The sequence below is a fragment of the Acartia tonsa genome, chromosome 6, assembly GCF_053477335.1.
Source record: "Acartia tonsa isolate MP-2025a chromosome 6, ASM5347733v1, whole genome shotgun sequence".
NCBI lineage: Eukaryota > Metazoa > Arthropoda > Copepoda > Calanoida > Acartiidae > Acartia > Acartia tonsa.
The window spans coordinates 37,780,060-37,797,593 of NC_137265.1; the positions used below are offsets into that span (position 1 = coordinate 37,780,060).

The 17,534-nt window shown below is 28.2% G+C and overlaps 1 protein-coding gene across 15 annotated transcripts in view; it reads right to left on the reverse strand.

The window, feature by feature from the left end:
- Positions 1-4,159: 4,159 nt before the first annotated feature.
- Positions 4,160-17,534, reverse strand: part of kcc (solute carrier family 12 member kcc) — a 221,266-nt gene continuing 207,891 nt past the window's right edge. For 3 of the 15 annotated variants that reach the window (XM_080164715.1, XM_080164714.1, XM_080164713.1), the window contains 9 exons: positions 13,552-13,690; positions 12,367-12,414; positions 11,204-11,266; positions 10,065-10,118; positions 7,666-7,767; positions 6,104-6,216; positions 5,231-5,370; positions 4,862-4,953; positions 4,278-4,306 (listed from right to left, as the gene is read on the reverse strand). In XM_080164715.1, coding sequence (XP_080020841.1) covers positions 4,862-4,953; positions 5,231-5,370; positions 6,104-6,216; positions 7,666-7,767; positions 10,065-10,118; positions 11,204-11,266; positions 12,367-12,414; positions 13,552-13,690 — 751 coding nt within the window. In that variant the 3' untranslated portion in view covers positions 4,278-4,306. Of the gene's footprint in view, positions 4,307-4,861; positions 4,954-5,230; positions 5,371-6,103; positions 6,217-7,665; positions 7,768-10,064; positions 10,119-11,203; positions 11,267-12,366; positions 12,415-13,551; positions 13,691-17,534 lie in introns of all 15 variants that reach the window. The other 12 variants (XM_080164700.1, XM_080164710.1, XM_080164701.1 and 9 more) reach the window with 11 other exon arrangements.

The window sequence follows — 17,534 nt, forward strand, 5'->3', positions numbered from 1 at the left end:
TGTGCAGAAATAAAACATCTGCCTGGATATAGAGAGAGAGAGGGATATTTCATCTCAAGAATAACTTTTTTACCTTTAATTTTATCACAAACCATTTAATTATACTGTTAACTCATTCATTGGTCAAAAAACTTGGAATTATTTTATTAAATCTAGATTGGATTGCAAAAAAATCAGTGTCTAATCTTTTCCACAAATAAGTTTAATCTACATAAGGAGTAATTTTGTTCGTGGTTATAAGGGATGATCATCAATTTATAGTATATTGTCTTATCCCTTAAGATCCCTGGTCGAATTTGTATTTCTTAACTGTCCCTAACTTACAAACAATACTTTTAGAAAAGCCTCTCTTTCAATTGTTCTATTCCCTAATCCTGCTTCCAGTTAATTAGAATTTATACCAAGGTAAATGGTCTTGCAAAACAGGGATCTTAAGGGATAAGACATTGGACAAGAAATTGATTTACCCCCTTAATGAAGATAGATAAACTATACGATAAATTGATGTACATTCTCAATGATGATAAACAAATGTAGGTTAAATTAAAGGTTCGTCTGCTAGCAAATTGTTTTCTACTACGTGGCTGTGTTAATATTCCCGAAACTATTGATTGATTTTCAAAGACCCAATTGTGAGTCGGCACAAGGTCCTTGGGATGGGGACAAACAGGTGTTTAACCCCTTCTCCCTCTAGTGTTTTACTCTAAAAGAGATATCAAAGATAATTTAGCTATCTAATTTACCTATCTTTATTATCATCAGAGAAAATCTTTTTCCCCCTATGCAGAATAGACAGACAGCGGAAACGGGACATATTGAATTATAGAACAGCTCCTATGGCTATAAAAAAGAAAATAACACAAATTGTATTAAAACCTATAACATATATTTAAACTACGGAACATTATTAGTACACTTTGTAAATTATTGGAGAATATTCACTTCAATACTATAATATTCAATCATTAGTATAATCATGTACCAATTCTTATTCAAGGGGGATGATAATTTTCATTTCAGTTCATAATTAAGTACATATGTAGTACATATTAAGTACATGTAATTCTAGTACCAGCACAAGGGGGGGGGGGGGGAGAAGCACATTTTTTGTTAAAATTAAAATCATTCATTTCATGAAAATAAGATATTTAATAGATAAATACATCAAGATTTTCAAGGATCATGAATTGTTATACAATTAAGATTTGTTAAAAAGGATATTTTATCATTAAAATTAAGAAGAATAAAATTGGTAAATGCTAAAATTAAAATAAAATAAATAAAATAATAATTAATGAGCAAAACAATTTCTGACAATAATACTATTTGTTAGTTAAAAAGTAAGTATTTATGTTATTTTATTTCTATAAAAATGATGTTCCGATACTGTTTTACCCTGGAAGTGTTATGAGTATTTGTAGAAAATTATAAGATTAATTTAACCCTATTATTTCGATAATTTACAATTATACAAAATCAATGAAAGTACCTTACTTTGGCTTTTAATGTCCATTAAAGTTTCTGGAATATTTTTAAAATATCAAAATAAAAATTAAACTTATTGTGCTTTGTTTAGGAATTTTTTTAAAATTCTTAATTTAAATCTTTTTTCTTTCTCTTATTTACTAAATATAAAGGCTTTTTATTCCTATACATTGATTCAAAATATACTTTTAATAAACTTTTAAGTCTTTTCTACTTTATTTCTTTCTTTACAATTAAATATTTTTTCATCTAATTCTAATTCATAAATAAGAAAAGACTTTATAATTATATCTAATAATATTCTCAGCTAATGACAAAAATACATCTATATAAAACTAGACTCTAAAGTATAATTTCATGATACAGGTTTTAGATTCATAGGAGCATTCTGCAATATATTATTTCTAAATTTATGTTAACTTTTTTTAATTTTTCAATATTAGGGACCGGTTCTCAACATAATACAATATTTCTTATGGTATGGCAATACAGACAAATTACACGAATTTTAAAATAAAAATTAATACTAGTTTGTTAGCCCCGGCCTGTGGCCCTTTAGAGACTTACAAAACTGGTTTTAATCTAATAATTTTTCATTTCAATATCAGCGGAAAGCAGTCTATAATACGATGCGATACATAACAGTTGTTATTGTTACTTTGTGAAATGAAATTAATTGAATTTGTGAAGAACCAGTATCAAATATTTATAGGACGCCGCCAGTAGATTTAACTTACCCAGCTTCTTTTCACATTAAATTTTTAAATATTTTTCTTTCGAATTGATGCTAAAAAGAATCTTGGTTAGAACTGACGGTCAGCCTATTCATCACTCAATTAATATCGCCAGAACATACAAATACATTTATAACAATCAAATCCTGATGGAACAGGAGCCATATTCTCAAAACATTACAACAGCAAGTTTCGAGAATAGGGCCCCAGATGCGTAATCTTAAGAATAATGAGATGAGAAGATGAAATTTGTGGACAATTATTAACAATAGTTATTTTTTACATCAATTTTCATTTATTCATCCATCCATCATCAATTCATTCATTTTTTATTAAAATTCATACAAAAACACATTTTTTGAACCACAAATTAAAGTTTAACATAAAATCGAGTCAAATGAATAAACTTTATAAAAGGATCTGTGTTATTTTTTGGATTTGAAAAGTTATTTATATTTAGTTATAGGCCATCAATGTCTATTCTTTATTAACATATTAGGAAGCAAAACTAGAAATTATTAATTAATATAATAAATTAAAACAGTTTTCAATACTAAATGGCTAACAATATCATTTAACAATATATCATAATAATAATTTTAATAGAATTAATAAAATTCAAAATTGATAACAAGCCACCAGATTCCATGTAGGATAGGAAGGGGGAGACTAATTTAAACAGATTTAAGTAACATATAGATGAGCTAAAAGATATTTTAGCTATTGTGCTCTTTTTCTGTTTTTTTTCTTCATCTAAAAATAAACCTAAAACGACATGACAATGCATTATTACTGCATTTTTTTTAAAGGTTTCTAAATTGGAATCTGAGGATTTATTTTCACAACCTAGGATGGAGCAATATTTCTTAGCTCAATACAATTATACATAAACATTTATTTAGATATATTTATATATGTAAATATTATATATTTATAATAAAAATCTTTATATAATACATATACATTTTAATCTTAAGGGAAAAATTACTTTTTTTCTAATTTGCTGTGACTTTTTATTTTATTTTCAAAAAAATGTTTGTTTTATGAGTAAATATTGAAATAGTTTGTAAAATCAGCACATCTCTACAACACTGCTGAGGTGGATTCTTAAAAAAAAAATTGGATCGCTGCATCGCTGGTGAAGCAAATTTTTTTTGTGAAAAATCCTCCAAAATTAAATAAAATCATAGAAAGGTTATAACCATATGATTTTATTTCATTTTTGTCGATTTTCCATGTGAATTTGGAGAATTTTTTCCCAAAAACAATTTTGCCTCACCACCGATGCAGTGACCCTAATTTTTTTAAAGAATCCACCTCTGTAGAATACACACACTCAATAGATACACTATATTTATTTGGTTTCAAATTAGCTGCTGCTGGTAAATAGATATTTAAAATTAATACAAATAATATTATTAATCTAAAATTTAAATAAAATCGTTGATAAAATAAATTAAAATATTAATGTAAATATTCCTGCAAATTTGTAGTATTTTTTTTATAGTCTTATAGCCTTTTAAGTTATCTTTATTTTTGTGTTTAATAAAACTTAAGTTTCTTTTCAAGTTTTAAATTCTTTTGTTTTGGGGTAAAAGTGCAATTTGATCTTCTATCAAAAAATCAATTAAAAAATGCCTTAAAATTGTTATTAAACACAAAAATATTTTTTTTGGCTAATTATTTTGTATACAAAACTAGATTTAAATCACAGTCTCTATAAGATTTCGCATGATTTTTCTAATGAGAACTAGGTGTAGTATTGTGTTTATTTTTACATTGCAACTTGTTCCAAATATAGGCCATGGCATACAATTTTTGTTCTACCCATTAATAAGTTACCATTTGGTAAAAAAAATGATCAACCCCTCGGAATTTTAAAAATCTGCATAAAATCTGATTTACTGTTTGGTATGGAAACCCAAATCTACGGCTATGACCTATATTTGGGACAATTTAATACATAGGATAGACTATTTTCTTAGACTCTTTGTGTGTTCATTGAGGAATAATTGTTTTACATGTAGATTAATTAAAGGATGTTTTTTGGTGGTGTCATAGGTGGCAGGATTTCTTTATTAATTAACCTAAATATAAATAAAATCAAATGAGAATATTAAGTAATCATCTGATACTTATTCTGAAACGCCCCAAAAGAGAAAATATATTTATTTTCTATTCTCAAAGCTTCTCTACAGGTTATCCGTGTCATTCTGTCCTTCAAAATGGTTTCATAACCACTATCAAAATATAACACAGTTTCTACTGTACCCTTCCCCCCCCCCCCCCTCCTAATTCATATTTCTTTGTAAAATATGCTGAAACCTCTTCTTTTAACTAATCCATTCTATTTAAAGGTAATGGGACACCCGTTTGTTACCTTAGTTGACCCTTTATTGACCCCCCAATCACTCTGAATCACTCTATACCGAGAATGTACCTACGTACTAATGTAGAGAATATTACTACTTTAAAAATTTAATTTATTACTTTGTTTTAAAAATCTATTTGCTTGCTTCCAATTAAGTAATTAAACCTTTTTTATATTATAGGTAAAATTAAAAAAAACTCAATTATAGAATATGCAGTGTACAAAATAAGAGCCTTAGCTTGCATGTGATCTTGTAATCAAAGTTACCTACCTAAGAGTAGATGGTGATGACTTCTCTGCCTCCACCTCTGACCATCAAAACTCTTTCCAATCCCTCCGTTAGAACCTCCAGGAATTCCATGTCTACAAAAAAAGAAATTATTAAATTTTGGTCAATTTCAGGGGGGGGGGGGGATATTAGGCTGTAAATTATACTGGTACCCAAAGTTTTCAAACTTTGCCATTGTGTAAACTTTTCCACCAATAATATACTAATAGGGTAATTTTGTCTATCATAAATCAATTTCCAAAATTGCGAAGAGTTACAAAAAGATATAATACTATAATTAATTTCAATCATTAAGACTAATATGTAGGAATAAAAAAGTAGGAATGAATACAAATGTTTTTAAAGACTTACATGAGCAATCCATATCCTTGCCGACAACTTTGGGTGGGCCGGGCAAGTTGAGAATGACCAGCTTAGCATCGTGAGACTTGGCCACAATGGCCTCGTTCAACTTGACAGCGGTGTGCATGCGTCTCACGTTCGCGTTCTCCCTAAAATCAAAAGGTTTTGTCAAAATAATAATGATTATTGATTTCATAAAACATTACTTAATTAATGGATCTTTGAATAGTTTCCTTACCTCTTTTTCTTCAGATACATTGTCAGTCTACATAAGCAATGCTTATCACGTAGGAAGGGTTCATTAAACCTAAAATTACCCTGGTACCCAAAGTTTTATATTGTAATCTCATTATAATTTTGGGTATTTTAATTGAATTTTGATTAGTTGATTCCAAACTTTTATTGGCTAAAATTTTAACCTATAAAACATATCTAAAAGGGAAAATTATGTTTTTTCATCACTAGGAATGTATATCAATTTATCAATCATTGTGTTACCCCTTAAGATCCCTGGTGCTTAAAAATAAACCCAGTTCTGGTGTGCTGCCTTAATACACCCAAGCAAATAAACCTTCACATGAAAATACATTGATTGATTGATAAGTCAAAGCTATTAATGTTTGAAGTAGGCAAAGACACCTTTGTATAGCAATCGATACCAGTTCAAAAATTTGATAACTACCCACTTACTCGTAAAAGCTTATCATTATTACCTCCCCTCGCCAAGTATAGCATTTGTTCCAAATTATAGGAATTGGAATTAGAGTTGTATAATTGAGTATCCAAACTACTTATTTATCTAAATTCTTACGGGAAGTTGCGTGAATAAATTGCGACCTAACCTAAAAATATTAGCCAACATTGTAAGAATGTAAAACTTACGGTGTGATGGTATCTATAGATTTGAACTCCTTGTGATTATTAGTCTTGACATGGTTAGTAGCAGCACCCACGGACAGATTATTCTGTTCACCATACTTGGGACCATCATCAACCTAGATATAGTAGTGCATAAAAATAAGAAAATTAATTCCGGCATTCTTAATAATCTTATGTCCTCCAGTTTTATGAAGTTTCAAATAAGTAATCATTTAAATCGAAGAATTAGAACTTTAAGAAGGAATTATTTAAGAAGTAATAGCTCTTACAATATCTTATTTAATAGAAATGTCTTCATAGATGTATTTATATTTTTTATTTTATCTCTTATTTTCTTAATTTTTCGCAAATATTTTTAAAAATTTATCTACTATATCATAATTATTCTCTTTTTAAAAGTGGGAGGGCGGATTTGTCACTTTTAAAACCATCTCAAAGGAAATCAGCATTAAAAAGAGACACAATTGCAACTCTATCTGGCAGTTCTATGAAAAACGGCAGCGTGATAGTCACCACTGCCGAAATCCGTTAATCTGGTGACAATTATAAAAAAAATTACAGCAGAAAATTGTACTTCATTCGGCGTTTTTTTTTACCGCATTAAAGCAACTAACAAGGGAAATTCCCGTGCTGTTACTCTAAAATTGGCCGAGTTACATTAAGATGGTTTTAAAAAGTGAATCAGCCCCCCCCCCTCTGATAATCTTATATTTCTTTAATCCTTCGTGTAATTTAACATCAACATTAGGTCGATGATTTTTTTTAGCACGTTACTTAATCATCAATAAAAAATTGGCTGATTGTGTTTTTTGCCAATGTATAAGCCTAAATCTAAACAATATTTTTGCTGTCTGGATTAATTTAAGACAGTAAAAAAGCTTTATATTAATTGCACATCAATAGTTTACCCTACAATAAAAGTGACACGGTACAAACAAAAAAAACTAAATAAAGAACTAAAAAGTAAAAAAAAACATTCAGTTGCTGTCATTTGCCAAGAAACAAATCTATTGCAGTTAACGGTAAAATATTCCTGGTATCTCCAAAAATGAATTAACGTTAAAGGCTGCTAGCTGCAAAACGGCTGCTCGTTCATGTCATGCCTGCACACAGTTTTATGCAGCATAAGGAGGCCTCTGAATATTCTGGATTAGCCAAGATCCAATGATTCAAAGGGAATGTTTCACTGAAGAAAAAACTATCAAAATAAGTTTTTTTCACTCATTTAATTATTGAGTAATGACTAATCCAGATTATTTATAAGCCTTCTTTTATCGGTTAAAATTTTGTGCGAGCATAATATATACGTTACACCGTTTGGCCGTTAGCAGCCTATAAAGTTCAAAGATTTTAGGAGATAATCGTTACCAGGAATATTTCACTGTGAACTGCAATAGATATAACAAAAGTGGACAATTCATGGAGGAGAAGTAGAGAGTTTGACAGTTTTCCAAATTAATAAACTTCTCATTCATAAATATTCCTTTTTATTGACTGAAATTAAAAATCTCCAACAACTGAATGTAAAAATAAAATAAAAAATAATAATTGAAAAAAAGACTTACATCACCATTACGAATATCTTCTGAAAATTTAACTTTTGAGGGTGACTTTTGTGTTGATATGCCAAGGTCCTGGTGCCTACTTGAGTCCAATAAGCTATCAACCTAAAGACGAAACACAAAATCAAAAGTCGAAACTAAAGCGTTAAAAAAGGTGAATGTTTAAAAGGATGATTTATAGGGTATTTTGGATAAAAATAGTTGAAAAAAACGGACAGTAAAGGAATCATATAAAAGCTAGGCATACCTATTTACTAAGATAAATAGTATTATTAAGGAGATAGATACACCAAACTGCTTTCATGTGATTCCAATTTATAACATGAACTTAAGCAAAATGTTTTGTATAGCTAAAAAAATATACACTGTTTCTTTTGCAATTTTCAAAATTTGTAGCATTTAAAAAACTACTACTTTAAATTGAAATAACTTATTAACATTACTAAAATTTTTAAAAACATGTAGTGTATACTTGAAAGAGGTTTATATCATCCTTTTAACATTTAAAACTACAAAAATAAAATAAGAATTAAAAGTGTCCTGAAATAAAGTAAAAAAAGGGTGCAAAAATGTGAAATATGCAACACTAAACTGATACACAAAAACTTAAAATAATTCTAGTTATTCCATCCTAAATGTTCTAACATATCTTAAACATGAAACATGTATTGCTTGATAAATTACTAAAAACATCTTTAAAAAGCAATTTTCCTTAAAATTTAATCTTCTTTCCTGTCTTGAAATAAATAAAATCTTTGTTAAAAATAACAATAATCACTATAAGGAACCACATCAATGGATTACTGTGTCTTGTGGGGGAATGCTATACTTTTAACTCTTTTATAGATTCTAATGTTTTGGAAATGCTATTAGTTCTTATTCCTTATTTTAATAAAATCCACTTTTTAAGTAAGACAAACGGTAACCAAACCAGGCTTAATTTGAGAGATAAAAAACATTGTAATCCAATACACATTAACTCATTAATGTACCTCACTCCTAAAAGTGCATGCAATTAAACAAACAAATCTTTATGGATTTGTTCTTTTTTTTAGTAGAAGTAGGATAATCTAGATTTATAAAAGCTATGATGAAATTCAACTTAAATCTCATATAAGCTTCAAAATACAATTTTTTTTTATTTGAAAATCTGTTTCAGCAGAAATGCTCTGAATAATTAATTCTTTGTAATATGGAGATTGTATTTTCCATAAATAAAACTCTTTATCTCTCATTATTTAAACAAAGGTTTTAATACAAAATAAAAATGAACTAAACAATCTCTAGAAATGGATTAGATAGTTAAAAAATAAGTCTTTTTTTAACATTATCTAGGGAAGGTAACTAAAAAACTCATTGCCAAGGCTCAAATAAAAATCATAAAAAAACAAAGTATATATTTTTTAGATTATTTTATCTGAAGGCTGGAAAACCATAGATGTTTACTGTTTTGGACGCATGACAATATTAGTTATTCACTCAATTCATGGCAATTTTAAAATAAGCAAACAGTCGCAAAATGGGTTGCCGCAAAACCACCATAATCGAGTTGACATGATTTTACACAGGAAAAAAAAGGAATTTTGAATAAGAAGCTATTTTGGTACTATGTATGTATATAAATCCTAAAAAAACTAAAACTAAAAGGGTCTGTCGGGTAAGTAAAGCTAAAAAATGAGCAAAATTATGTAAAAATAATCATGCTACAATTTACAGAGTTACAACATCGGGGAATAAATATGCCATTTTAAAACCAATTCACATCTTAAGACTTTTTATTGTTACAAATTTAAAATTTCAACTACTTTTATCAGTCCATATAATCTTTTCAATTAAATGGTTGGAATCTAACATCTTCAAATATAGATTATTCTATATTTCATGTAATTCAGCTTTTTGTAACAACAAAATGTCGTTTTTTTTAACAGGGTTGATAAAATATTTAAGATGACCTTCATTGAGGTTAAGGCCTTTTTTCTTTGAATGAAATCAGAGGTCGATTCTTAAAAAGAATTTGCTCCACTAATCGCTTAGTGGGGCAAAATTGTTTTCGTGAAAAATCCTCCAAAATAACATAAAAAATCTACAAAAATTAAATAAAATCTTATGTTCATAACCCTTCTATGACTTTGTTTAATTTTTGTAGATTTTTAATGTGATTTTGGTGGATTTTTCACGAAAACAATTTTGCCCCACTAAGCGATTATTGGGGCAAATTTTTTTTAAGAATCCACCTCAGTACTGAAGATCTGATATGAGTTTCTATGATATAGGAAAAAAATGTATTCAATTTGTTTTAAAAGGGAAAAATAATTTACCAACCCTGATAAAAACTGGTTTGGTTTGGCATGGGGTAACACATGTATATGTGTGTGTTTACTATTGTTTGTTATTTTACGTACTGAGTTGGATTGTGACTGATCAAACTGTTGGACCAGAGTTGTGCCCAGACTATCCTGAACCAACACAAACATATATAATACAAATCAAATAAATTCACAAAAATCTTCTAAAAGTTTTGAAAAAATCTCCTAAAGTTTTTATTTTTTACAGAAAATATGATTATTTTCTAGAGACAGTGAAAATAAAAAATAATGAAGGAATTGTTTATATTTACAATTTAAAATGAAAATCAATGTAAATTTGGTAAAATAGATTTCAAAATAATTCTTACAGACCAAAAGACTGATCTTTTAAAACATGACAACTCTTAAAGTAAAGGTTACAAGTACTCTATACATACAATAAATAATTGTAAGTACATTTTTATTTATTAAAACTATGTCTAGTGTACTTTCAGAATATCCTGAAAATTTAGAATTGTAAAATATAATTATTTATTGGGTAAAATTTTTTACTGTTGGGTTCTTATAGTAAGGGATAAGAGGGAATTAAAGGGCTTATAAAATATCTTGATTTTAGGTACTAATAAAATTTTTTTTAAAAAGTCAGATTGTTTAAGGTTTTAATATTTGTTGTTAAAATTAATGACATAAAAACAGGACAAATTACATAGTAAGGAATCAAGAAAGATTTCAATATTAAATGTCAAAATTCGGGGGGGGGGGGGGGATGAGGGTCACTTATTTCTAAATCAAATAAGAGAGAAATAAATTAGATGGAATGGTCAAGTAAGGTTGAAATCAAATATATAAACTTCAAATAGCCTTTGAAATAAAATTGTGATGGCTTCAGTATTTTTAATGATGACAAAGTGCAGAAAATTAAATATTTTCAAAGACTACATGATTCAACTTTATTTCTAAGAAGCATAGTATAGCAGCAAACTATTATAGATAGGAAGAGGTAAAAAGCATATTTTGAACTGTTCAAATTTTAATTTTTGAACATTCCTTTGGTTAACTAGGTATAATAAAAAACTTTAATATCAAAGCTTTTTCTTCAAAAATGTGAGGGCGCCAAGGTTGATCTAAATAAATTACTAAACAAAATAGGGAAGAATAATATGATTAATTAAAGGTAAAAAGGATAAGGTCTCTTTCATGGCTTTACATCCAATACTTAAAGGTTGTGTATTTACCGGTGGCACTCCTTCTAGCCAATCCTGCAAAACTTCCTGATAAATCAGGGAGTCAAGATGAACCTGAAAAAAAGATGGAAAGTTTTTCACATTGTGTCCCTACATACGAATATGCATATCAATTTTAGACAGATAACGGGGGGATGGTTATTTCTCAACGAATTTGCAAAAGTTTTCCTTGAAATTTTACTTATGTTTCCTCAAGAATTAAGGTTACAATTAAAAATATCATGATCAAAATCTAAAGAATAAGACAAATTCTTGCAAATTGGTGAGAAGTGTGCCCCACTCTTATCTAACACATAAAATGACGTGGTAAATAATGAAAGAGACCTGATCCTTCATGTATTTTTTTTATAAAGTTAACAATTATCACCAGACTGAAGGTTCAATTTTTCATAAGAGCAGTTATTGTTAGTTAAAAGGGGGAAAAAGGAAATTTTAATATGCAAGGTCTGCTTCTTTGTAATAAAATTAGTACTATATTCAACAGAAAACTGTTCACTATCCTAGAAATGCGCGAAAATCAACAGAAAACGCGGCATTTGCGAAATATAAAATTGGCGCCAAAATCAATACATTTCACCAAATGTTGATTAAAGCAAAATTTTTGAAATCATAATCTATTCACTAGACAACATTGCAATAATAATAATTAAAACATTTTATTAATATAAGGTGGGACCAAACTGTTAGTGAAAACATGGATAAAATATTTCCTGTGATAAAAGAGTGCGAATATATAATAAAAATGGTGAATTTTTCATTTTTAGATTGTTAATTTTGATTCATTATTATATTTAAGTGATAAAAATTATTGTTTTGATATTTTCAAGTTTATATTTAAAGTGATAAAGTTAAACATGCACACTTTTATAAACCAGACTTATTTTCTCCATTTAGCACACTGTGCTACAATACAAAAGTAGTTGAAGGTTAGATTTATACATAAAGATAAGCACTATCTTAAGAAGCTTAGTTTGTAGATTAATGATGATAAAAAAATTATATATTAGATAAGTGGGAATTTTAGGTTTTTAAGATAACAGTCTATTAATCTAAAAGTCAAAATTTTTCAAAATGTACTTTCCTTTTTTTATAAACCTTTCCTCCAACATTTTTTTGTATTATAGTTGAGTGTGTGAGGCACACAAAACTCAAACCTTATTGACTTGGGTCAAAGGATTTTCATTCAAGGAAAGTCTCCTCCCCTAGGAACAAGTTTTTTTTCAGGATCATCTATTCGACCACACAATTATATTTGGGATTAATTATGGGACTATTGTGAAGAGCACAAAAGAACTCAACAATTTTTATTGATGTTATTTCACTATTATAATGGATAATAAAATATGTATATATAATCATCATACTAATACAACATAAAAATAAGAGATAAAAGGAATATTCTAAATTGCTTGAGATGTAAATTAATCTGACCCCATACTAAAAAGAACTGAATTAAAAGTTAATCATAAACATAAAAATATTATAAAGAATGATAATTCTTAAACAACAATTTAGGATATTCCATCAATATCTTTTATTATTATCATTTATTTATATTCCTAAGATATATATAATCTTGTTAATAAAAAATTCATTAAATACCTAGAGAACTTAATTAACATATATTGTATTGGATGGTACTTCTAAAGAAAAGTATAATTGTTTTATTCTTTTCAACTTGTACATTTACAGGGGTCAACAAAAAATATTCAACATTTCGGAGAATAAAACTTGAATTTGATAGAAATAAAAAAATGTGTTGCTTAGCCCATGATCTTAAAGCCCCAAACTCAATGTTTCAAATGGAAAGGGAAAGGCAATGCTGAAAAAAAATGAAAGAAAAAATGTAATATTAAACTAAGAAAAGACAAAAAAAAATAAAAGATAGTATATTACTGAAAAAATTCGGGCATCTGTTTAATCAATTAATCCTTGAAAAGAAAAAATAATTCCCAAACATCCTGTTCATTTGAAAATGTAAAAAATGTGTAATTAAATTTTCTATTATGTGTAATAGTATTTTAAATACTAGTGGCTGCACCTAGAATCTAGGGGGTTTGTATTTAAGGGGCAGAAAAGGGGTAAAAAAAACTTAAAACCATCCCAAAACTTAAATGTAAAAATGAAATAGTCTAAAACCATCACGGGACATATGTAAAGCTTACCAAAAAAAAATCAGTTCAGTAGTTATTGAGATATTAAGCTTTAGACAAAAAAACACATAATACTTTTTATAATAGGACAGGATTTATTAGGCAAATACAGTATTACAGTATATACAGTATGGGCTTAAGTATTATTTATAAAGCATTTGCAAACTTATAATTAATTTTACTTACCATTTTAGCGCGTGATTTCTTGGAAACTCGCATCTCGTGTAGCATCTCATTCCTCTGTTCCATGATCAAGGTTCTCTCATAGGTGTATTCGGACACATCAGAATCGTGCATCTCAACTACTTCAACCTCCGCGTCAATTCTAAAAATTAAAAACTTTTTACTTCTTTGCATTATAAACTAGATAGCATAAATCTTCCAGGGACCTGTAAGGAGCTTCCATAAAATGGAGAACTAATTCAGTTCAGTAGTTGTCTGAATTTTAAGCTACAGACTAAAAAAAAACCTTACTTCTTTATATAATAGGAATGAGACGTTTGAGCCATATTTTTTTATTATGTAGTATCAGACAGTTGCAACAAAACCTTTTTAAAAAGTCCATTTCGTAACAACCCCTCTTTTGGGCGTTTCATCGTATTTTCACAGTAGCTTTTCCATTATATAATACGAAATAACTAATATATCATTACATATCTACTATCTAGTCTGCAACAATTATAGAACTCAGTTTTAAAACTTTTTAATTAGGAATCTTGTTGAAAAGTGTAAGTTTATATTTGAAATGTTAAATTAAAAACATTGTGTTTAGGAAGCCCTTTACAAAAGAATCCAAGAACGTATAATTACCCATTGAAAGCCAGACAAAAGCAAGAGAAATTAACAATTAAAAGCATAAAAGGACTTCAGCTGCTAATTTATATGGTTTAGAATGGTTACATTAATGTTCAATTTTCAATATAAATTTTCATATTTTTTGAAAATGAATCAATATAGAATTAATCAAGAAAAAAATCTGTGGACAAATTTCAAAAGTACAGGAAATTAAATTAAAGTTCGATCAAATATTTCAATTTAAAGATAATTTAGTTTAACTTTCTTTAAAAATTGAAGAATATTTTTTAAGATTACGTATCAAAAATGGTTGAAATAAATCAAAATATATTTTTAATAAATAAAAAAGGTAATCCAAATATTGCCAGTTTGAAGAGGCCCCCTACTCATCTAACCAAATTAGGAATTCAGGACTAGCAGCCCAGGACACTAGATGGAAAGAATTGGGGCTGCCAGGATGGAATGAAAGAAAAACTGGAAAGGTTAGCGTACAGAAGAGACCAGCATGGGAGAAGTTTCTGTGTAAATTCTTTTGATGTATTCACAACCTGAAATGGGTTGTACACAGACTTGCCCTCTTCACAATATATATCCAGAAAATATATCTTAACAGAGAGAGGGGACGCTTGAATGGGGGTCAAGGCGAGATAAAGTTTGTACAGAAAGGGTATACATAGGATTATAGCTGAAGGTTATTTTCTGGCAAGGGTACCTCTGCCAGGATAAAATGGATTTGCTAAGGACCTGGAGTGGCTACACGCAGGGAGGGATATTTTATCTGAAAAAAAAATGCCAATAAAAATCTTATCATCTTAGGTATGGTGATTAAATAATAGCTTGACATCAGAATATTTCTTTAGTATATATGATTACTATTAAATAACAGATGAAATATTTATGGCTTGAAAATATCTTTTTTTTAGGAATGATTATGCTCTAAAATAAAAATAAAAAGATTTAATTCAGATTCAGATGAAATATTCCTTCCTGTGATATACAGCATGACCCTCGAAAAAGTATTTTTAAGCATCTGCAGCCCATATTTCTCAATGAATTATCAAAAAATGTATATGTCCTTGTTCTCTGTAGATTTCCACATAAGTAGATATAAAAATATTTTTTTTACATCAATTAACAGCTGAGATTTTTAGAGCCAAAGTTTTGAAAAAGTGGCTGAGGAAAAAGTAACTTTTCAAGAAAAATGTTTTTTTAAAGTGAAATGACGTGTTTTCCTCATAATTTCAATACTTTTTATAAAACTTATATAAATATGTTTCCAAGAAATTTATTTCATGCTGAAAGCACTTTTTTCACTTGCTCTAAAAGGCATTTTTAGATTAGTGTAAATTGCAAAAACACCCTTACAGAAAGAAATCCTATAAAAAATAGTAGCAAATTGAAAGTTTACATAAACAGAAATCAAACACTTTTTATTTTATCAAAATAAGTTAAAAAACCAAAAAGTTACAGCTACAAACTTTTATTAAACATTTAACAATTTAAATGATTTTTATGTGTCTTAGATTAATTTGATGAGTGGGCGTAAATTTATTGGTAAAGGTGGCGCTAATCCTTCCGGTAATGAGCATAAATTGGGGAGGGGTTTATTTAAGGTCATATTAATAAGTGGGAGATATTATAAGATTTGAGGGAAAATGGTTATAAGAAAATGTATTCAGTAAAATTTGAAAAGTAGTTTTTTATATGTAAAAGTAACGTTTTTTAATGCAATAAAAAATGTATCAATTGTAAACTTGCTCTTATTTCTTATTTGTTTTTTAACTGGTTGATAAAAAGTAATATACTAATAAAAAAATAAGAAATATTTAGCAATATCCAGTTTCTCAAGCACTTTTTCCAAACTTTGGCTTTAAAAATATCGGCTGTTAATTGATGTAAAAAAAATATTTTAATATCCTTTGATGTAGAAAATTATAGAGAACAAGTACATATGAATCTTTTAATATTTTATTGAGAAATATAGGCTGCAGATGCTTAAAAATACTTTTTCGAGGGTCATGCTGTACTTTACTTCAATCTTGAAACGAGAACAAATTGATTGAATGTAAGATTATTTCAGATTGAGAGATTTTAATTTTGTACTTTACATGCAAAAATTTTCCCAATTTAATATATTTTTGTATAATTTGACTATTCATCTTATTTAAACCTTAAAATTCTTTGTAGAATAAAAAAATTATGGTACACAAAAAGTTTGTCTGGACGTTTAATGGTTTGAAAGTGGGTGACAGAAGAGTTGTAGGTCTGTATATGAGTGTCACAAACAGATGTACATTTGTTGAAAAGAACTAAAAGAGTATACACATTGAAGTGTCTCTGAAGCTTTAGATTTTATCAAAAATATTTATTTTTACAACATAAAATATCTATAATACAAAGTAGATAGATGTCTGTCTATCAGTTTGTTTGTACCAAAGGATCTCGCTAACTGCTGAACCAATTGGGTTCTCCCTAAAATGGTAGCTTCTCATAGTTCCTGGGAAGTTTTACAACTATTTTGGGGGAGGGTACCACCCTTCCAAGAAAAATCAACCCAAGAAAAAAATTATCCCTCCCAAAATTTTTTTTTGCATTTTCAAAAAAACTAAAATAAAAAATGTGTTTTTTTAAAACTTTTTTAAAATCTAAATTAAAAAAAATGGTTTTAGTGATTCAACCCCCCTCTCAAGTGCCACTAGAGGCCTCTAGGGGCGAAGCCGCTAGTATTTCATAAAGTAACATAATAAACAATCTATTGTGTTTTGTGTACTGTATAACTTGAAGAAGAAAAGGTATAGGAATAATGATGTATTAAACAAGAAAAAAAAAAATGTGTTATGAAGGATCAAAAGTCAACAAAATAATGAAAGAAATATATGAAGAGCTCTTCCAGAAAAGGCTAAGAGGATAAATAGGGGATGGGAGCAAGATTGGTCAAACATTGGAAAAAATTTGGAAAAGTTTAGGTTAGCAAACATCTTACTTAACTGACCTTGGACAAGGCTCAGCCACAGATTATAGATTAATCATGATAATGTAATATTGGTGGGTTTATTGTGGCTATTGGGAAAGGCAGACATTTTATTATCCTTTCATAATAATATTATGAGAAAAGTGTGGATGTAGATCTAAATCTAATATTCCTGCTTATTCATATCTTATACACATCATAATATGATGTGTTGTACATGTATTCCAAGTTTTTCCCTGTTTGTATTTGTAGTCTATGTTAAAGAAATGAACATTTAAGATTATGATCATCATTTTCTTAAGCGTATTACATAATAAATATAAAATCTATTGTAGTAAAATGTTTTCACAATAGAAATATACATTATACAGCTCATGGTGACCAAAACTCAAATATTAGGATT